The following is a 21,700-nucleotide window of genomic DNA, read 5'->3' as shown; positions in this document are numbered from 1 at the left end:
CAGGGGAGAGAAGGCTGTGTGCAGCTGCAGACAGGAGGTGCGGGCTGGGGTCCAGGGAAGGAGGTACTGGCTTGGAGTGGGGAGGGCACTGCCCATGACAGTCCAGAGCAAGCAGCCCTGGACTTCCTGTAACTGGAGGCTCTGGCGGCCTCCCACTGATTCCCTTTGGGCCTTTCCTCCTTTGTCTCTCTTCCTCTTTATCTCTTCTCCTCTGTCAGTCTCTGTGTCTCTGTCTGTCTGTCTTTCTGTTTGTCTCTCTCTCTCCCTCTGGATTTCCATGGACCCCCTCCCCTCTCTGAGCCCTTCTCTGAGCCCTCCCTGCCCTGGCCCCAGCCCACACCATTCCTGCCCCTCCCTCACACCCTTGGTCCTCGCCCTCTTTATGAGCTGTCTGTCTCTGCCTCGAGCTCACCAATACTCACTTTTCCTGGGCCCCAGGAGCTCGCCCTCCACCCTGTGTGCACGGCAGGATGCCACAGCTGAGCCTGTCCTGGCTGGGGCTCGGGCCTGTGGCAGCCTCCCCGTGGCTGCTCCTGCTGCTGGTCGGGGCCTCCTGGCTCCTGGCCCGCATCCGGGCCTGGACCTACACCTTCTATGACAACCTTCGTCACCTCCAATGTTTCCCGCAGCCCCCCAAACAGAACTGGTTTTGGGGTCACCTGGGCCTGGTGAGTGTGGCAGCAGGAGGGGTCTGGGGCATCAGGGTGTGTGGACTTCCTGAGGGGTTGGGAATGGGGGTTGGGGTTGGGCTGGGATCTAGGAGAGTGGAAGTGAGAGCGAGGATCAGGTGACCCCTCCTTGCTCACTCACTCGTTCCTCTGCTCTGCCATCACACGCCTTTCCCATGTCCTTGTGCCCCACCCCAAACCTGCTCTGGATCCATCAATGCAGCTCTGAGGGGCTCCCAGGGCGGGCTGCACAGAGCGAGACCCCCTGTCATCCCCAGTCTCCACCAGTGAGCTTGAGATGGCCTTTGGGGCACTGTTCAGGGTCCGCTCTGCCTGGCCCGTTTCCTTGAGTCTGCTAACGCTGGGCTGCAGTTTCCCCACAGAAATTAGCTATGGCCTCCCCACCCCCACCCACTGGGCACAGCTCCCCACCCCTTCCTGGGACCCCTTCCTCTCATCTGACTCTTCCCCCCAAGGTGTCCCATTGGGCCCCGTTGTCCAACCTGGAGGAACTAGGCCACTCACTTCCCCTTTCAGAGGCCTGTTCCACTGTCTGCCCACACCCAGGCCTTGATGTTTACTTGGCCCTGCTCATGCTTAATTAAACGTTAATTGTCCAAGTACTTATTATCTATCTCTCCACCTTGATGGCAGCTCTGGGAGCAGACATGGCAGGGCCAGCCCAAGGGTGAGAGGACAGGGGGCGCTCACAACAAGCATTGACGACGTGAGTGGAGAACATGCCTTCGCCCCTCTCTGTCACGGCCACAGAGCTGACCGCCTACTCCTCCTGTCCTCTGGACCAGCTGAGGGATGAGCACAGCTTTCCTTCCCTCCCGGGGCGAGAGCTGCAGCTCAGTGGAGCACTTCCTGTGATTTCACTGTTCTCGTGACAAAGTTCAGAACGGGGATGTTCCAAAGCTCATCGTGAGGCATTCCTGGGATTCTGGGTCTTGGGATGTTCTCTGGGCCCTGGGGGCAGTGGGAATGCCGTGGTCCCTGCAAGTCTGCCTCCTGCTCTGAGGGCTAAGCTGTGAGGGCTCATCATGGACACTCTTCCCACCTCCAGCCCCTCTCTCTATGTTACCTTGGCTGAGTGACTATTCCTCTCTGGGTCAATTTGTTGAAATGCTTTGAGTCTTTGTCTCAGCATCCTTGGGAGCAGGGAGGGGTCACAGGTGAAAAGTTCAACTGCCTGGAGCACCGGGGGTATTTGTCAGGCTTGGGAATCCTGAAGGACTGGAGAGGACAATTTACCAGGAGCCAACCCTCCACTAGTTCGCATTTTAGAGGATATAGTCTCAGTTTTTTCACTTGTAAAGAGCACTATTTATGTGTGTGTCTACTGTTGAAAAGAGACAGTCAGGAGGCAAGGTGAGAAACAGAGACAGACAGGACCCACTGTGAGAGACAGAGAGACAGACAGGACCTACTGTGAGAGATAGAGAGACAGACAGGATGCACTGTGAGAGATGGAGAGACAGGACGCTCTGTGAGAGACAGAGAGACAGGCGCGAAGCTGTATGCACAGAGCCTGGCCATCAGAAGGGGTGGGAGATGCCCTCTGATTGATGGGCAGGTCTCAAGTGTGTTCCCTGGGGTCTGCCTGGCCTGGTACATCCTTTGTCTGCAAACCCATCACCACTGGGGCAACCAGAGACCCCCTAGGCATGTCAGGACTTGAAAAGGATGTGAGAATGAGCCCCTGGGTCTAGTCCTGAGTTCACTCTCCTGCCCACAAACCTCCCCCGTAATCACCTCCCGCTGTGGCCGCCCCGGGGCTGCAACCTCTCCCAGGATGAGGGAAATCCATCTTCTGGAGGCAAGGTCGGCCTCTGTGTGCAGAGCGTGTCTTCTCCCTGTGCCCTGGTTGCACCCTTGGGACTTGGAGAGGCCTCAGGAACCCTCCTGCCCTAAGAGGAAAGGAGCAGGAAGAAGCAGGGATTCCTCCATCCCTGCAGAATCTGGACACAGCAGAGGCGGCAGGGGGACAGGCAGTGGCTGCTTCTGGGGAGTGACGGCCCCTCCTTGCTTGCAGGTCACCTCCACTGAGCAAGGCATGAGAGTCGTTACTCAGCTGGTGGCCAACTACCCTCAGGGATTTGTGAACTGGATGGGCCCCGTCATGCCCCTTGTCACTCTCTGCCACCCCGACATGGTCCGGACTGTCCTCAGTGCCTCAGGTACCCATGCAGAGCTTGTGGTGGTGGCGCCGTGGTGCATCCGAGGGCTTCTAGCTGCTCCCTGCAAGCTTCTGTGTGGCCCCTCCAGGACCCCGGCCCTCTGCCCCTCTCCTCTCAGTTGTCTTCCTCTTTCCTTCCTGTTTTCACCAACCCCCATCTCACCAATCCTCCCTCCACTGCTGGTTGCCCCCTGTCCTGCTGTCCTGGGCACCCCTGGGGCCCCAAGAGGCCTGAATCCAAGGCCTTGTTCTAGGGGAATCCCCACTTGTAGAAGACAGATCTAGGCAGAGAGATCCCCGACCTCGAGTGGTGAGGAATGGGCTGGAAGGAGAGGAGTGAGGCAACCCAGAGGAGAAGCAAGGTCTCTGCTGGGCCAGGCTGGAAGGTTTCCTGGAGGAGGGGTTTCTGGAACTGGGTCTGAAACAATGAGCAGAAATTTTCTAAAGCAGAGGGCAGAGGGGTGCAGTGGGCAAGATAGCATCTGAGGCCCCCTGCCAGTCCTGGCCTCGGCCCCGCCCACCCCCAGGCCAGAGCTTGAGGGCTTGAGGCTGGTGCAGGATCTGGGCTGCTATTTTCATGGCGTCCGCCTTTGATGGGTTGATTCCTTCTACCCTCTCCTGTGGCTTGTCCTCTTAAAGCTCAACTCCCTCCTGCTCTAGGCCCCAGGAATCACCCCAAGCAGACCCCACCCCAGCCAGGCTCCCTTCTGCTGCCCTCCGCCTTTCTCGCTTCCAGATGGACCAGGCTGAACAGGGGAACAGGCAGCAGCCAACAGGGACCTTGGCTCCAACACTGAAATACTGGGTGACTCTGGGCAGGTCCCCAGCTCTCTGGCTGCCAGGGTCTCTTTCAGCTGTGAGTGGTGGAACGTCTACCCTGTATGGTCTAAGCAAAGAAAGGGAATTTACTGACTGTTCAGGCCAGGGATCTTGTCTTCAGGCATGGCTGGATCCAGGTCTCAGACAGTGTCATCAGGAGTCGGTCTTCGTCTGTTAGTTCTGTGTCCCTCTGTGCTGGCTTCACTCTCACGCTGGTCAAGATGAGTCCCAGAAGCTCAGCTCCCATGGAAACACAAGCTTATTCCCAACAGTTCCAGGAAGAGCTGCAGGACTCGCTTTAGTTTGCCTGCTTAGGTCACAGGACCAGTTCCTCATCCAGTCACTGTGACTCCGATTGCCTGGATCGGCAGGCATAGGGTTCTCAGAGCTATTGTTCTGGGGTTCAAGGCAGTTCGATGGGTAAGAACTCAGGCCCTGGATTCAGACAGACCTGGGCTCAGGTCTCAGGCACACCACTTACGACCTGGAAGGCTGTGGGCAAGTGACTTCATATCGTTCAGAGCCTCAGTCTCCTTATCTGGAAAATGGGGATAGGAGAGAATTCAGGTGAACACGGATTCGGGATTCAAATGGGGAAGGACCCTTTCTGTCCCTGTAACTGAGGGACCTCAGTTGTCGTGTATGGAAGGTGTAGGGAGGGACCCCCAGAGCAGGATGAGCTGCTGGGTGGGATTCACGGGGCTCAGGTCTGGGTCTGCCCTGCAGGTCCTTCCCTCTGGCCACCTGGAAGAGTAGTTCTGTTCCTCTTTGTTCCTCTCCAGATTCGGAGCTCGGAGGAAGGTCTCCTGTACACAGGGCCTGGTGAGGACTTATGGGGACGTGTGCTGCTGGTGGGTGGGGCCCTGGCATGCGGACATCAGCATCTCTCACCCCACCTGCATCAAGCCAGTGCTCTTTGTTTCCAGTAGACACCCTGCTGACCACAGCTTGCCTGCTGCTGAGGTCTCTGTGCCGCCCCCAGCTGGGCAGGTGACCCGGCGCAGACAGGAGAGGCTGTGGTGGAGATGACACTGCCTCTGTCTTACCTGGATCCCCACTTGCCTGACACCTGGTTGTGTCTGCTCACGCTGAGGCTGTGTCTGTGTGATGTCTGCTGTATGGCCATGCCTGGTCACATTTGAGTTTCCACCTGGGTCCTAGTTACAGCTGGTATATGTTACACTTATTACAGCTGGTGCATGTTACACTTGGTTACGGCTGGTGCGTGTTACACTTGATTATGGCTGGTGCGTGTTACACTTGGTTACGGCTGGTATATGTTATACTTGGTTACGGCTGGTGCATGTTACACTTGGTTATGGCTGGTGCATGTTACACTTGGTTATGGCTGGTGCATGTTGCATTTGGTTACGGCTGGTGCACCTTAAACTTTGTTACGACTGGTGCGTGTTACACTTTGTTACGGCTTGTATATGTTACACTTGGTTACACAGTTACAGATGGTATATGTTATGCTTGGTTACAGCTGGTGTATGTTACACTTGGTTACACCAGGTATGTGTTACACTTGGTTACAGCTGGTCTATGTTACCCTTGGTTACACCTGGTATATGTTACACTTGGTTACACAGTTACAGCTGGTGTATGTCACACTTGGTTACACCTGGTATGTGTTACACTTGGTCACAGCTGATCTATGCTACCCTTGGTTACACCTGGTGTATGTTACACTTTGTTATGGCTGGTATATGTTACACTTGGTTACAGTGGGTATATGTTTACTCCTCAGATCACATGGTGATGGTCTGAGTCACATCTTGGGCTTGGCTGTAGCCAAGGACATTCGAGGCATAGTGGAGTCTGTCTGGGTCTTGTCTGATGCCACCCGAGATTGTCTGGTTCTCCTGCTGGTCATGTCTGGGCCACATTTGGGGTTTGTCTGATCTCTGAGACCTGGGTCCTTCTGAGAAATGCCTGAGACCTTATGTGAGTCTTGTCTGAGGCAGGTCTTAGCATATTTCTGGGTCATGTCTGGTCCACCTCTGTAACATTAATGGGACTGCATTTCAGTCCTATCTGTGAGATACACTGAGGTTATCTTCAGGTCCATGTCAGAGCATGTTGTGTGATGTGAGGGTGTGTCATGCATGTTGTTTCATGTCAGGACATGTTAATGCATGGTGGGGTCATGTCAGATGTCCCAGGAGATCTGAGAGAGTGTTGGGCAGACACAGTGTCCTAGTTCCCTGTGAAGGCGTTTTGTAGAGTGCTGGGCTGTGCTCGGGTGTTTAGAACATGTTGGACCCTGTAGGAGCCATTCTGAGCCATACTGGGGCATGTTGTGCCATGTTGGGGTGCATCTAAGCACGTAGGGGTGTGTCTGTGGGCTCTGCCTTTGCTCTACTGTGTGCTTCTGCCTGGTCTTGGCCCCCTTTGCCTCGCCGCTCGTCCCAGCTTTGTCTGCCCTTGCCCCACTTCTGCTATGCTGCTCCTGGAGGGGGAGTGCAGACCCCTGGCTGAGGCTCCACCTTGCCTCAAAAGTCCCTCCCCTCCCCCTCTCCATGGCCCCTGATGGCTTATCTCTCGTCAGCTGCCATTGCACCCAAGGACATGATCCTCTCCAGATTCCTGAAGCCCTGGCTGGGTGAGTAACTGCGTGTGAGGGGATTGGGGACAACCTTGGGGGCCAGTGGAAGGCCCTCCCTTGCTCACTCTCTGTGGCTGCCCCTACCAGGGGATGGGCTCCTGCTGAGTGGCGGTGACAAGTGGAGCAGGCACCGCCGCATGCTGACACCCGCCTTCCACTTCAACATCCTGAAGTCCTACGTGAGGATTTTCAATGACAGTGTGAACATCATGCATGTGAGTCTCTTGAACCCAAGGTCCTACCTGGAGCCTTGGGAGCAATGGGGGCTCAGAGACATCTTGTCTGGAATTCTGGTTCTTCTGGGTAGCTTTGGGGCGATTGCTTCTCCTTTCTGAACCTCGGTTTCCTCAGCTGTAAACTGGGGATAATGAGCCTCACTTTACAGGGTGATCAAGATGATGTAATGGACTCATGTCCCTGGCACACAGTAGGTGCTCATGTGCTAGTTTCTATGTTTCCCTCTCAGAAGCCTTGGAATCCTGAGACACTGTTGATGATAGTGATGAATATTGCATGTTGAATACTGAATATGGAGTAACAAACCACTTTTCAATATATAAGGTTTTATTATTGCTAACAAGTCTACAAGTCAGTGAGCTGCTTCTTCTGGACGTGGATGGGGTCACTCATGTATCTGTGACCAGCTGTGGGTCAGGTACTTTGCTGTTCTGGGCTCAGTCCTCTCATGTGTTTGGGGCTTGGTTGGCTGCAGGCTGGTCTAGGATGCTCTCAGCTGGGACAATCCTCTCATGTGGTTCCCTCCCTCCAGAAGTCATTTCAGGCTGTTCACATAGCACAGGCCAGGTTCCAAGAGGCTGAGAGGAAGCTGCAATGCCTCTTGAACTCAAGGTTTAGGATGATCACTCATCATTTTTACCACATTGGCCAAAGCAAGTCCAAAGGCCAGCCCAGAATGAAAGGGTGATGAAATGGGCTCCTCCTGCTCATGGAAGCTCACAGACTCGTTGCAAAGGGTGGATGTAGGGAGGTGAAGCATTGGAGGTGGGGGTTTTGTGAAGTGCCTGGGACTTTTCCACACTTGCAAGCTGACAAGTAAGCTCATTACTGTTTTGTGGATCCTGCCAGAAGACATGAGACTCCTGAACCAGAGACAAAGGACAGTTTATTACTGATGGCTCGGCAAGCGGCATGTGCCCATTGTTGGTTTGCATTCTTTCTCCAAGTCACCAAATCCCATGAGGATGAAACAGGTGGGCTTCCACGGATGCCTGCTCATGCAGTATGTTGCAATGCACAGGAGGAGCACTAGGTTTAGGAGCTGTGTGAGTTTCATAGCAATTGGAAGCAAGCCTGATATGTGCCCAGGAGGAGACATTTCCTCTTCCCTCAATGTTGTTTGCTGCAAACACAACTCTGAGAAATGGCCCAGGTAAAGAACATCAGGGCCTTGTGTTTTTGGCATACCCAGCAAGAATGTGCAGGGTGCTCATGGCCCATGGAGGACTACCGCTACAAGCATAGGGGAGAGTATCCTAGCCAATTTATAACAATAGGATGATGAAAGCTGGCATTTATTGAGCACTTTCTATATGCCAGAAGTTACATGGCAATTCCATGACGTGTATTGTCTAATTTAATTTTCACGTCCCTATGAGGTGGATATCCTTTTTCCCCATTACAGATGGTGAAACTGAGGCTGAGAGAGGTTAGGGTGTTGCTCAAGTTCACACGGCAAGTGAGCTAACAAGTGGAGCTGGGATTCCAACCTGGTTTGTCTGAAACAGAAGCAGGTCATCCGACCTGTCACTGAGGATTTGACAAGTGGAGCCCAGAGGTGGGCCATGAGCTGGCCAAGGGCACACAGAGTGTAGCAGGTGGAGCCAGGACTAGAATGGAGGTCGCCTGACTCCCAGCCGTGGGGTCTTCATGTCCTCACAGTAACAGTGTCCACTTCCGCTCATGCCTGTTCCTCCATAGGACAGGTGCCTGGGGCCAAGAGGCTGGGTCTGGGGTGCCCCATCCTGGTTTTGGGTTGGGGCCGGGCTCAGGGGAGGCCCATCCCAGCCCCGGCTCAGCCACTTCTCTGTCCAGGCCAAGTGGAAGCGCCTGACCTCGGAGGGCAGTGCCCATCTGGACATGTTTGAGCACATCAGCCTCATGACCCTCGACAGTCTGCAGAAATGTGTCTTCAGTTTTGACAGCAACTGCCAGGAGTGAGTCCTTGCCCAGGGGCTTGGAACAAGGGCCATAGATGCAAGGGAATAGACAGAGGGAGGACTTACCACGACAATCAGAAGGGTCTTCCTGGAGGAGAAGGGTCTGAGCTGGACACCAAAGTGCAGGGAAGGGGAAAGAGAGAGAGAAATCTTTTCAGGTAGGTAGAAATGTTTGATAGAGGACAGGAGGCTAGGATGAGCAGAGCGTGTGCAGCAATGAGGAGACACCTGGGAAGTGAGGGTGGAGGTGTAGGTGGGGGTAGATCTTAATGACATTCAAAACCCAGGCAAAGGGCTATGACCTTGACCCTGAGATTTCCAGGGAGCCGTGGAAGGTCTTTGAGCAGATGATGGTTGTGGTCAAAGCTGAGCTTGGACATCTGACTCTAGAGAAGACTGACTGTCATGTAGACACGTGTGGTGTTGACAATGGATGCACGGAGACTCAGGAGGGGCTAGGTCCATTGTCAGTTGGGAGAGGACAAAGTCTGAGCTGTGTGGACAGTTTCGGAAGGAGAAGGGGCAGATACTGGTAGGATAGAGGGGAGAGAAGCGTGATGTCTCAGCTGTGCCCTGGGCACCTGGCGCATGGAGGCAGCTCACAGAGACAGGATAGGAAGCAGGGAGAGAAGAAAGACTGGAGAGTCATGTCTCCTGCATCATCCCCACCATCCATCTGTGGGGCCATCTTTTCCTGGAGACTCTGTTTCCCCATTGGAAGTACGGCCTGGCTTCTGGTGGGAGGTGCTTCCTGGGCTTCAGGTGAGCTAAGTTGTTGCCTCCCTTCATGCGTGCATCCTGCAGGAAGCCGAGTGAATACATTTCTGCTGTCTTGGAGCTCAGTGCCCTTGTGACAAAGCAGCACCAGCAAATCATCCTGCACATGGACTTCCTGTACCACCTCACCAGTGACGGACGGCGCTTCCGTAGGATCTGCCGCCTGGTGCACGACTTCACAGATGCCATCATCCAGGAGCGGTGCCGCACCCTTCCCGATCAGGGTCTTGATGACCTCCTCAAGGCCAAAGCTAAGGTCAAGACTTTGGACTGCATCGATGTGCTCCTGTTGGCCAAGGTGGGCTTCTCTGGGACCTGAATTCAAGAGGGATGATGCACCTTGATTTCAAATGTCAGATAGGAGAACTTGGACTTGATCCAGACGGAACTGGGGAGCCATGGAAGGTGCTTGAGGAAGGGAGGGATGGGTCAGGGTATGTTTTAGAGATGACTATGTTGAATGCAGGCTCCGGGGGACTGCTAAGTCTGAAACTGATGCTGGGCAGGGCCTGGGACTTTACTTAATAAGTTAGTCATATACAGATATATAGATGACTAACTTATTAAGTCTAATATAGATACATTAGACTACACATATATATACCTCAGAAGCCTGGATCAGAGCAGCCCACTTATTGCTCACAGCAGTAACAGTAGCCAGAGCAGAAGTGTGGCTCTGGTTCCCCATCCCAAGTTCCAAGAGAGTGACATGATGCTTTTGCCTGTGCGTGCAGCCATGCTTGCATCACGAGAGAGGTGTCCCCACAGTATGTATCTTGGAACTTACAAGGGCTGACTCATCTGTCCCTTCTTCCTTATGGTGAGAGAGACAAGGAGAAGAGGAGAGGAAGGATGTTCTGGAATATAAGCAGATCTTCAGTGAGAAGGCAAAGTCTGTAGGGTTATCTCCAGGGGAGATAAGGAATCTCTGGATCTACCATCCAAGAATGTGAGCAAATGGCTCTGGAGCGATGCTCAATCTCTAACTTCCAAGGCAAGTTGCCAGTCAATCATCCTGCAGCCTGGGTTGCCAATATATTTTTCTCAGAAAGCCCTCATCATGTAGAACCATGGAAATATTCATGGATCATTGATTCCTCCCACCAGGGACAAGGGAGGAGGCGAGGATGCCAAGGAGGAGGCCTGTGGGGTGGGGCCTCTGGGGATAGGGACCAAGGGAGGTCCAGGAGTGCAGGGTTGGCTTGGGTTCCTGGGCGGATGATGGAGCTCAGAGATTGTCTCAGGGCCCCTAGGAACTGGTGATTTTGGGGGTCTTGCTTTCTCTCCAGGATGAAGATGGGAAGGAACTGTCAGATGAGGACATCCAAGCTGAAGCTGACACCTTTATGTTTGGGGGTGAGGCTACAGAAGGGGCAGGGGCATCTCTATTCCAGGGACTTGGCTGGTGGTCTCTGGACAACCTCATCGCCCCCCCCCATCCTCCCCACTCTCCCTGGGACCTTAATGTCAGTGCATGGTGCACCTTCTGGTGCTGAAGCCACCCAGAGACCCAAAGCTGTCTGGCTGCCTCTCAGGACATGACACCACAGCCAGCGGCCTCTCCTGGGTCCTGTACAACCTCGCGAGGCACCCAGAGCACCAGGAGCGCTGCCGGCAGGAGGTACGAGAGCTCCTGAGGGAACGCGAGCCTGAAGAGATTGAGTGGTGAGTGCAGGTGCACATGGTCTGTTCCTGAAACCCTCTCCTTGCCTCTGCTCCCCAGCTGGGAGTGGGAAGTTCTCTTCATTGATTCTGTCATTTTTGCTTAGTGGGAATAGGAGCAGAGCCCAGAGGCAGGGTCAGGTTCCCAGCCGGGATCACAGGGGAAAGGTTTCAGCCTTCTGGGTAGAAGATCTGGGCGGCTGAGAGAATTAGTGCAATGTGTGAGGGCAGATCATGCCCCTCAGGACATGTTCAGAGAGTGAACCTCCCTTCTGCTCCCTTACTTTTCTCTCTGAAATCACATTCTTTCAAACATCTTCACCGCCTGGATGTTTGCTGGGCTCCTAACTCCTACCATATTGTTCAGTCCAGGGTTCACAGGGGACACCTGGGGATTGAAGTCACTCAACTCTTGTCCATGAACACCTCTACCTTCATCCATCCAGTCCCCATTCAGAAAACACTGCCACACTGCCTGCCCATCCCCAATTCTGTGCCGTCCCCAACTCTTCCCAGCCCTATCCTGTGTCCTGGAGACCCGGGAAGCACCCAGACCCGGCCTGTGCCTTCCACGAGCTCCCAGCCTGGTGGGGGATCGTCTCAGGTCAGGACACTCCCTGTCCATGTGGGCAGGACCTGGGTTCAGAGCAGGACAGGCAAGACTGAGGGTGGAGAGAGTTCTCAGCTGAGACCTTGAATGCTGATCAGTAGACATTTGGGTGTAGTTGTGTGCGGTTCTGTCAAGAAGATAGTGTGGGCAAAAGTGGTTCCAGTCTGCACATTAAAAGTGTAACTTTGAACTCTCTACTTTTTTTACAAAAAATGAGTTTTGGAAAAGTAGTTTTGAATGAGATAAACGATGATGAGAACAAGTTCTTATTGCACTAAATGAGACATTACAGAGAAGACTAGGGTTATCCTTGACGCTGTAAGTTTGGTTAACATCCATCACCACACACAGTTACAAACTTTCCTTTCTTGTGATGAGAACTTTTAAGATCACTCTCTCAGTAGCTTTAAATATATAATACAGTATTGTTAACTAAACTCACCGTGTTGTACCTTACATCTGTTTGGGTACTTTTGGATAATTTTGATAAAGTCAAATTTGTGAGAATTTTCTTTTGCAGACATTCCCTTCATCCATACCCTAGGGTTCTGTGGGTTTCCTTTACCACTTTTAGAGTAAGTTTACCAAGTTTCTGAAAAGGTCAGGTGGATTTTCATTTGAATTGGATATATTCTACTGGTTGAGTTGAATGTATGATTGACCTGTGTAAAATGGATTATTGCACAATATTGACACACACTATCCCAGAGTGTGGAATGGATATCCATTTCTGGATATTCAAAATATCTTTAGTCACCTAATAGAGTCTAACATTTTTGCATAGAGATTTTTTTGCATATTTTGTTAATTTAACCCTTAGAATCTTTTGTTGCTACAGTGAATCATATCTTCTATTTGGACCGAGAGAAGTTTATAAGTCCATTTGGAATATACAGATTTCACTTTTCTCACTAAGTTTAATCCAGCTTTTATATTATTATTATTATCATGTTTTCTTTTATTATCTTTTCTAACTGGTTGTTATTTCTACATAGAAAAGCCAATCATTTATGCATATAAATTTTGTGCCTACTGAACAGAGTAAATGCCAAAGAGGGAGTCTTGTATCAGCAGGAAAAATCAAGATCATTTAATTAAAGCTCTTGGAACAACTGGGAAGCTAACTGGAAAACAGTTAATTCAACCTGCATCTCACATCTCATAACAAGATAAGATACAGATGAATCAAAGATCAAAAATAAACAATAAAAGAGTCTAAAAGCTCTAGAGGAAACCATGGAAAATTATTTTATAGTTCCAGGGTGGGGCAGGCCCTATTTTTATTTCTGATGAGTGAGATTCTCTCTGAGCTAGCATCTCTTGCCAATCTTCCTCTGTTTTTGCTTGAGGAAGATTAGCCCTGAGATAACCTCTGTGCCAGTCTTCATCTATTTTGTATGTGGCATGCTGCCACAGCATGGCTTGACAAGTAGTGTAGGTCCCTGCCAGGGATCCTGGCCTCTGTCCCAGGGCTGCCAAAGTAGAGGAGGCTGGACTTAACCACTATGCCCCAGGGCTGGCCCAGGAAGGCCGTATTTTTGACACAAATCCCAGGAGACAGACACGAAGAGATTGATATATTGTTAAATGAAAAAGATACAGAGCAGTGTATAATATATAGTATGCTACTATATAATTATTTTAAACTTTTTATTGAGATTATGATAGTTTACAACCTATGTAATTTTTTAAGATGCAAAAATCATAACTCTGGAAGGATACATAAAAAAATAACCTCAGCAAACTGTGAGGAGGGTAATGAGTGCTGGTGGGCCATAGGGACGGTATGTTGTAGTTTTCCAATGCAGAAGCAGTTAACTGTATCAGCTATTAAAAATTCAAATCACTACCCAACAAAAAAGGGGTTAAAGAAATAGAATTCAGCCCCCTTACCAGATTTTCATTGTTTATAAAAGATTTCCAGTGGATTCTCTTCTGTTTTCTAAGCATAAAATCACTCTCTGCCAAAAATGACACATTACCCCCACATTTCAAACTGCATTACATCCGTTTTTCCCCTTGTCTAATTGCATTAGCTCGTATCTCTAGTATGATGATAAATAAGAGGAAAACATTGGATCTGTTTCTTTTGCTTCTTTCTCACTTATCTGCCTTTGATTTTGGTCTCTTGCCATAGAGAATATATTTTTTTATGCCAATTTGTCAACCTTTTTATGGTTGGCATTTGGGTGTTATGTTTTGCTCAGAAAAGCTTTTAAAAATATCTGACTAAATTTTCTCTGTCTGGCACTGTGTAATATTGCTTTTCTTTCTTTTTTTGTCAAACCACTGTATTGAGGTATGATTAATATACAAAAAGCTGTACACATTTAATGTACACAACTTAATGAGTTTGGAGATGTGTGATCCATCTGGAATTTTTTGTTGTTGTAGGGAGAGAGGGTCTAACTGGGCAGGAAGAGGGCTGAGGGGGTCTCTGTTTTGGCTCCCTGGGTAACTGTTGGAGGCTTTCCTTAGGGACGACCTGGCCCAGTTGCCCTTCCTGACCATGTGCATCAAGGAGAGTTTGCGGTTGCATCCCCCCACCATGGGCATTTCCCGCTGCTGCACCCAGGACATTGTGCTCCCAGATGGCCGGGTCATCCCCAAAGGTGCCCTCAACGTCAAGGGCAGGAGCATCCTGGGTAGAAAGAGGGGCCCGTCCTGCATGCGGGGACCTCTTCCTGACTGGCCCCTCCTCTCCCACAGGTGTTATCTGCATCATCAGTATTTTCGGGACCCACCACAACCCATCCGTGTGTCCAGACCCTGAGGTGCTGCCTCCCCCCACCCTCATCCTTGTCCGCTCGCCTAAGGGGACCCAGGGGAGAGTGCAGGGTTCCGACCTGGCAAATCAGACATTACCTCCCCCCAACATACACACGTCTGACTCTCCAAGGCTGGCGGTCCTCGGAGACCCCACCCAGCAGTCCTATCTTGGCGTGGCTCACAGGTCTATGATCCCTTTTGCTTCGACCCAGAAAACATCAAGGAGAGGTGACCTCTTGCCTTTATTCCCTTCTCAGCAGGGCCCAGGTGAGGACGGAAGGCATCTGAGGTGGGGATGTGGTGATGGGGGCAGGGGTCTGGGACTGAGATCCCAACATGACTGTGAGGGCGGGAAAAGGGGAAAACTGAAGATCGGCAGAGTTCCAGCTCTCCTTCCCCCCTGCCCCAGAGGTTATGGGTAATGGTCTGGGGCCTGGGGTCCGTGGTGTGTTTGGAGCCCCTGCCCCCTGTCTGCTGGTCTGAGCTCGGGCTGCAGTCTGGGCCAGGCTCAGGGGATGTGCAAGCCCTCGTGGGGGTCCAGGCATCTGTCTGCTTGCGGGCAGGGATGGGGATCCCAGGACAGGTTCCGGCGCGATGGTGCGGAGATGAAGGTCCTGGGCGCCTTCGAGCCCCCACTCCCGCCGCAGGAACTGCATCGGGCAGACTTGCGCCATGACGGAGATGAAGGTGGTCCTGGCGCTCATGCTGCTGCGCTTCCGCGTCCTGCCGGCCGGGGAGGAGCCGCGCCGGAAGCCAGAGCTGATCCTGCGTGCAGAGGGCGGACTGTGGCTGCGGGTGGAGCCTCTGAGCGCGGGCCCCCAGTGACCCGCGGCCTCCGGACCCGGGATCCACCCCGACCCCACACCTCACTGTGCAGATTCCCAGGAATAAATCTGTGCTGTCACCTCTGCCCCAGCCTATAGGGAGCCAGCAGGGGGCGGTGGTGGCTGCGGAGGATGGGGAGGGGATGTGGTGGGTGGAGGCGGGGCTGGTGTTTCTGAGTCCCACAGCCTGACTGCCTCTCCCGCTGACCACAGGGGCCCACGCCGCTCGAGGGTTCTTCTAGAAACCAACGAGGGACTTCATCCTGTGGGCAGTAGGGAGCTGTGGGAGGTGTCTGAGCAGGAGGGGGCCAGGGTGGAGGACGGACGTAAGGGGCACATTTGAGGCTCTGAGCCAGGGAGGAGACCCCATCATGGCAGATTCATTCCTCCGGGCTGCAAGTGCCTCTCAGGACAGAGATCCGCAGCCAACCTAGGACACAGGGGAGGAGGGCCTGCAGGCCGTACCCCGGCAGCCTCCCCAGGTCTCTGAGGTCCCTTTCTGTTCTTGCTAACAGCGCCACTCCTGTGTCTGCCCCTCCCAGTGGGGCCCAATGGTGACCCCCTGTCCCGCCTTGAGGAAGACCCTTCTCTTTCCCTCTCTGGGACCCCTGTTGCTGCCCAGGCAGCCTGGCCAGCAGATACTGGCTGAGCCCCCACCGTGTGCCTGGTGCTCTCACAGTGTCAGGGGCGGGCTCATGTCCACCCTTTTCCCCCCAGGTTCCTCTTTCATTCCCATCACAGGCCACCCTGGCCCAGCTTGAGCCATCCCATGACTTGAAATTCAAAGCTGGACCACTGGAAACAAAAATCATCTCCCAAGATCTCGCGCTGTGGGGAAGGTTGCTTGGGCTCAAGTCTAGGCTCTGCTGTATGACTTGGGGACATCAACTCCCCTCTCTGCGCCTCAGTTTCCTCAACTATATAATGCAGACAACAGCAGTGCCTACCTCAGGGTTGTCTCAAGGACTCCACATGAAAGACTTAGAGCTGTGCCTGGTGCACAGTAAGTACTCAATAAGTGTGGCCATTACTACTGTTCCTCTCAGAAAGCCTGGCTCTTAAAGCATGTTGTCTTTCAAGACTGCGGTTTCTGTGATGAGTTGGAAGAGTCTGTGTGGAGCTCAAAGGCGAGGATTCTAGTATTTGTGCTCACTGTATCAGCTCCCCCCGCCGTGTGGGCCACGCCTATAGGAGCAACTGCTTCTGAGGTCGTGGGGCACCTGGGAGTGCAAGGAGGCAGGAGAATGAGAACAACCTCAATCAGCGTCTGGAAGCGACGTCCTGCTATGAAGGGACGTTGATCTCCTTCCACAGCCAAGGAGACTCTGCACTGCTGAGCCCCTGCAGAGCCCTAGAACCTCCTCTCCAGCTCATCTCGCCCCTCCCTGCACTTGGTCACCCTGGCCTCCACCCTGACCTCCCATTGTACCCAGTCTTTCCTCTCCTCAGGGCCTTTGCATGGCTGTTCCCTCTGTTGGGATGCTGTTCTCTCAGATCTTCTGTGATTGGGCCTCAACATTCAGGGTCGACTGAAATGTCACCTCCTCATAGAGGTTCTTCCTTCACTGCTGCAGGACATTTAAAATTCTGACGTGGCTAAGAGTTTGGAAAAAGGGCCAAGTATGGACGATTTTGCAAATAGGGCTGGTAAAGCAAGATGATGAATATTTACTAAGTCTACTATGCAGCAGCCGTACAACGTTTTCAGAATAATTGTCTTAAAGAAATTCAGTGAACTACAAGAAAACAGATAGACAACTAAATGAAATTAGGAAAATAATGCATGAAAAAATGAGAAGTTTAACAAAAAAAAATAGAAACCATTCAAAAAATCCAAACAGAAATCCCAAAGTTGAGAAATACAATGACTGAACTGAAGAACTCAGCAGAGTGCTTCAACAGTAGACTCAGCCAAGCAGAAGAAAGACGTAGTGAATCATTCTCGAAAAGAAACAATCTAGGCATCATTGGAGTCCTAGAAGGAGAAGAGAGGGAGAAAGGAGCAGAAAGCTTATTTAAGGAAATAATGCCTGAACTTCTCAAATCTGGGGAAAAATTTGGACATCCAAGTTCATGAAACTAAAGAGTCACTCCCAAATTTTGACACAACCACCTTCTATATATTCTCTCTATATCACGTTATAATAAAACTGTCTAAGATCAAGGACAAAGAGAGAGTCTAGAAAGCAGAAAGAGAAAAATATTTCTCTCATTTGAGAGAACCCCCACAAGGCTATCAGCAGACTTCTGAGCAGAAGCCTTGCAGGTCAGGTTAAGTGGGGTGATGTAGTCAAAGTCCTGAAAGAAAAAAACTGTGAACCAAGGATATGTTTTCTGGAAAAATTGTTTTTCAGTTATGAAAGAGAAATAAAAACTGTTCCAGACAAACAAATCTGAGATAGTTCATCACAGCTAGACCCGCCTTACAAGTCATGCTGAAAGGAGTTCTTCAAGGTGCAATGAAAGGACACTAATTAGTATCATGAAATGTGAAGGTATAAAAGGTTGCTGGCAAAGGTAAGTATATAATCAAATTCAACATATGCTAATACTGTAAGTTGGTGTTATGTTAATCACTTAACTCTGATATAAAGCTTTAAAGGACAATAATTTTTGAATGGATTCACAATATAAAAAGGTAAATTGTGATATCAAAACAAAAAATATGAAGAGGGAGTGAAATGGTAGAGTTTTTGTGTGTGATTGAGTTAAGCTGCTCAGCTTAAAATAGACTGTTATATCTATAATATGTTTTATGGAAGCCTCAGATTAACCACAAAATAAAAACCTACAGTAAATACAGAAATGATAAGGAGAAGGGAATTAAAGCATACCACTATGGAAAATAATCAATTCACAAAGAAATACAATCAAAGAAGAAGAAAGGAACAAGAAGACTAGAAAACAGTGAATAAGATAGCATCCATAAGTTCCTATCAATAATTACTTTAAATGTAAATGGACTAAATTCTCCAATCAAAAGGCATCGAGTGGCTGAATGGATTCAAAAACAAGACCTAGCTGTATGTTGCCCACAAGAGACTCACTGTGGCTTTGAGGACACACCTAGGCTCAAAGTGAAGGGATGGAAAAAGACATTCCACACAAATGGAACCAAATAGAGCAGTGGTAGCATTACAGACAAAATAGAGCAAGTCAAAAGTTGTAACAAGAGACAAAGGAGGTCATTCTATAATGATAAAGGGGTCAATTCATCAAAAGGATATAACAACTGTGAGTATGTATGAACCCAACATCAGATGACCTAAATAAATTAAGCGAATACTAAGAAAACTGAAGGGAGAAATGCATGACAGTACCATAATAGTAGGAGACTTTTATCCCTACTTTCCACAATGGATAGATCAATAAGGAAACACTGCACTTGAATTGTCCCTTAACCAACTGGTCCTGTCAGGCATACACAGACCATTCCACCCAACAGCAGAATACCATTCTTCTCATAACCAACTGGACCTAACAGGCATACACAGACCATTCCATCCAACAGCACAATAACATTCTTCTCAAGCACACACAGAACATTCTCTAGCATACATCATATGTTAAGCTACAAAACAAGCCTTAACAAATATATGAAGATTGAAGTTACCAAGTGTCTTTTCAGACCATAATGGTATGAAACTAGAAATCAATAACAAGAGGAAAACTGGAAAATTCACAGATGTGTGGAAACTAAACAACACACTTCCGAGCTAGCAATGGGTCAAAGAAGATGTCCAAAGGGAAATAAAAAAAATCTTGAAACAAAAGAAAATGGAAACATAAAATACCAAAACTTGGGATGCAGCAAAAGTGGTTCTTAAGAGGGAAGTTTACTGTGATAAACACCCACATTAAGAAAAGAGAAAGATCCCAAATAAACAACCTAGCTTTACATCTCAAGGAATTAGAAAAACAAGAACAAACAAAGCCCAAAGTTAGTAGAAGGAAGGAAATAAAAAAGATCAAAGCAGAAATAATTGAAATATAGACTAAAAAAACAATAGAAAAGATCAACAAAATTAAGAGTTGGCCTTTTGAAAAGATAAACAAAATTGACAAAACTTACTAGGAAAAAAGAGAGAAAACTCAAATAAATAAAATCAGAAGTGAAAGAGGAGACACTAGAACTAATACCACAGAAATAGAAAGGATCATAAGAGACTACTATGAATAATTATACGTCAACATATTGGACAACTTAACAGAAATCACTAATTCCTAGAAACGTAAAATTTACCAAGACTGAGTCATGAAGAAATAGAAAATCTGAACAGACCAATAACAAGTATGAAAATTGAACCAGTAATCAAAAGCCTCACAATGTGGCCCGGCCAAGTGACATAGTGTTAGGTTTGTGTGCTCTGCTTCGGTAGCCCAGGGTTCGCTGGTTTGGATCCTGGGTGTGGACCTAGCACTGCTCGTCAAGCCATGCTGAGGTGGTGACCCACATAGAAGAGCTACAAGGATATACAACTAGGATATACAACTATGTACTGGGGCTTTGGGGAGAAAAAAAAGAGGGAGATTGGCAACAGATCTTAGCTCAGGGCTAATCTTCCTCACCAAAAAAAAAGCACACTGAGAAGAAAAAAAAACAGGCCAGGGATCACTCCACACTATCCAAAAAACCCCAAACCAAACAAACAAAACCCTCACAATGAAGAAAGCCCAGAATCAGAAGGTTTCCTGGGCGAATTCTACCAAACATTTAAAGAATTAATGCCAATGTTTCTCAAACTCTTGCAAAATATTGAAGAGGAGGGAATACTCCCAAACTGATTTTATAAGGCCAGAATTATCCTGATACCAAAGTCAGATAATGACATCACAAGAAAAGAAAAGTACAGCTCAATATCCTTGATGAATATAGATGGAAAAATTCTCAAAAAATATAGGAAAGCAAATGTAAAAGTACACTAAAAGGATCATACACCACGTTCGAGTAGGGTTTATTCCTGTCAAGCTAAGATGGTTCTGCATATGAAAACCAATAAATATGATACACAACATTAATAGAAGGAAGGATAAAATCATACAGTCATCGCAAAAGATGCACAAAAAGCACTTGACAAAATTCAGTATCCTTTCAGGATAAAAATTCTCAGCAAATTGGACATAGAAGGAACATATCTAACAAGCCCACAGCTAACATCACACTCAATGGTGAAAGGCTGAAAGATTTTCCTTTAAGATCAGGAACAAGACAAGGATGCCCACTCTCACCACTTCTATTCCACATAGTACTGGAAGTCCCAGCCAGAGAAATTAGGCAAGAAAAAGTAGTAAAAGGCATTAAATCAGAAAGGAAGAAGTAAAATGGTCTCTGTTTGCAGGTGATTTGATCTTATAGATAGAAATGCCTAAGTTCTCCACCAGAGAACTGTTAGAACTAATAAACAGAGTCAGATCAGTTCCAGGATACAAAATCATTCAAAAAAATCAGTTCCTTTTCTATACTCTAACAATTAAGCATCTGAAAAAGAAAAAAAGAAAACATTCCCAGTCACGATAGCACCAAAATCAATAAAATCCTTAGAAATAAATTCAACCAAGTAAGTGAAAGATCTGTACACTGAAAACTCTGTGTTATTGATGAAAGAAATTGAAGCAGACACAAACAAATGGAAAGTTTCCATGTTCATGGATTGGAAGAATTAATGCTGTTAAAATGTCCATATTACCCAAAGTCACCTATGGAGTCAATGCAATCCCCAGCAAAATTCCTATGGTGTTTTGGAAATAGAAAAACAATCCTAATATTCATACAGAACCATGAAAGAACCAAACAGCCAAAGCAATCCCAAGAAAGCACACAGCCAGAGGCATCACACGTCCCGATTTCAAACTAAAATACAAAGCGATAGTAATCAAAGCAGTCTGGTACTCACATAAAAGCAGACACATAGACCAACGTAAGAGACTCAAGAACCCAGAAATAAACCCACACACATACACTCAACTAATATTTGCCAAGGGAGACAAGAATACTCAACGGAGAAAGGACTGTCTCTCCAAAAAAATGGTGGCGTGAAAACTGGCTATTAACATGGAAAAGAATGAAATTAGACCCCTATCTTACACCAGTCACAAAAATTAACTTGAAGTGGATTACAGACTTAAATTAAGACCTGAAACCATAAAACTCCTAGAAGAAAACATAGAGACAAAGTTCCTTGATCTGATCTTGGCAATGATTTCTTTGGATATGAGACCAAAAGCACAGGTAGCAAAAACAAAAATTAACAAGTGTGACAACATTCTTTTGCTTCTGTAAAGCAAAAGAAACAACTGACAAAGTGAAAAGACAACCTATGAATGGGGGGAAATATTTGCAAACCATATGTTGATAAGGGATTAATATCCAAAATATGTAAGGAACCTAGACAAATCAATAGAAAATCAAATAATCTGATTACAAAATGGGCAAAGGACCTGAGTAGACATTTTTTCAAAGAAGATACTGAATTGGTCAATAGGTTCATGAAAAGATCCTCAACATCACTAATAATCAGGGAAATGCAAACCAAAGCCCCACTGAGATATCACCTCACAGCTGTTAGAATGGCTGTCATTAAAAAGACAAGAGATAACAATTGCT

General features: G+C 48.7%; 1 protein-coding gene across 1 annotated transcript; it reads left to right on the top strand.

Moving 5' to 3' along the window:
• Positions 1 to 360: 360 nt before the first annotated feature.
• On the top strand, positions 361 to 16,180 carry LOC103545464 (cytochrome P450 4F11-like). The gene is made up of 12 exons (XM_070586433.1): positions 361 to 668; positions 2,707 to 2,851; positions 6,221 to 6,274; positions 6,365 to 6,492; positions 8,330 to 8,451; positions 9,259 to 9,529; positions 10,521 to 10,587; positions 10,767 to 10,896; positions 13,982 to 14,115; positions 14,213 to 14,277; positions 14,457 to 14,539; positions 14,920 to 16,180. Exons 1-11 carry the CDS (start codon positions 471 to 473, stop codon positions 14,502 to 14,504), a joined length of 1,362 nt encoding a protein of 453 aa, XP_070442534.1. The 5' UTR covers positions 361 to 470; the 3' UTR covers positions 14,505 to 14,539; positions 14,920 to 16,180.
• Positions 16,181 to 21,700: the final 5,520 nt, after the last annotated feature.

This window comes from Equus przewalskii, chromosome 20 (genome assembly GCF_037783145.1).
Source record: "Equus przewalskii isolate Varuska chromosome 20, EquPr2, whole genome shotgun sequence".
NCBI classification, from domain to species: Eukaryota; Metazoa; Chordata; class Mammalia; order Perissodactyla; family Equidae; genus Equus; species Equus przewalskii.
The sequence above is the reverse complement of the archived record's forward strand: the minus strand, read 5'-3'. Positions and strand labels throughout refer to the sequence as shown.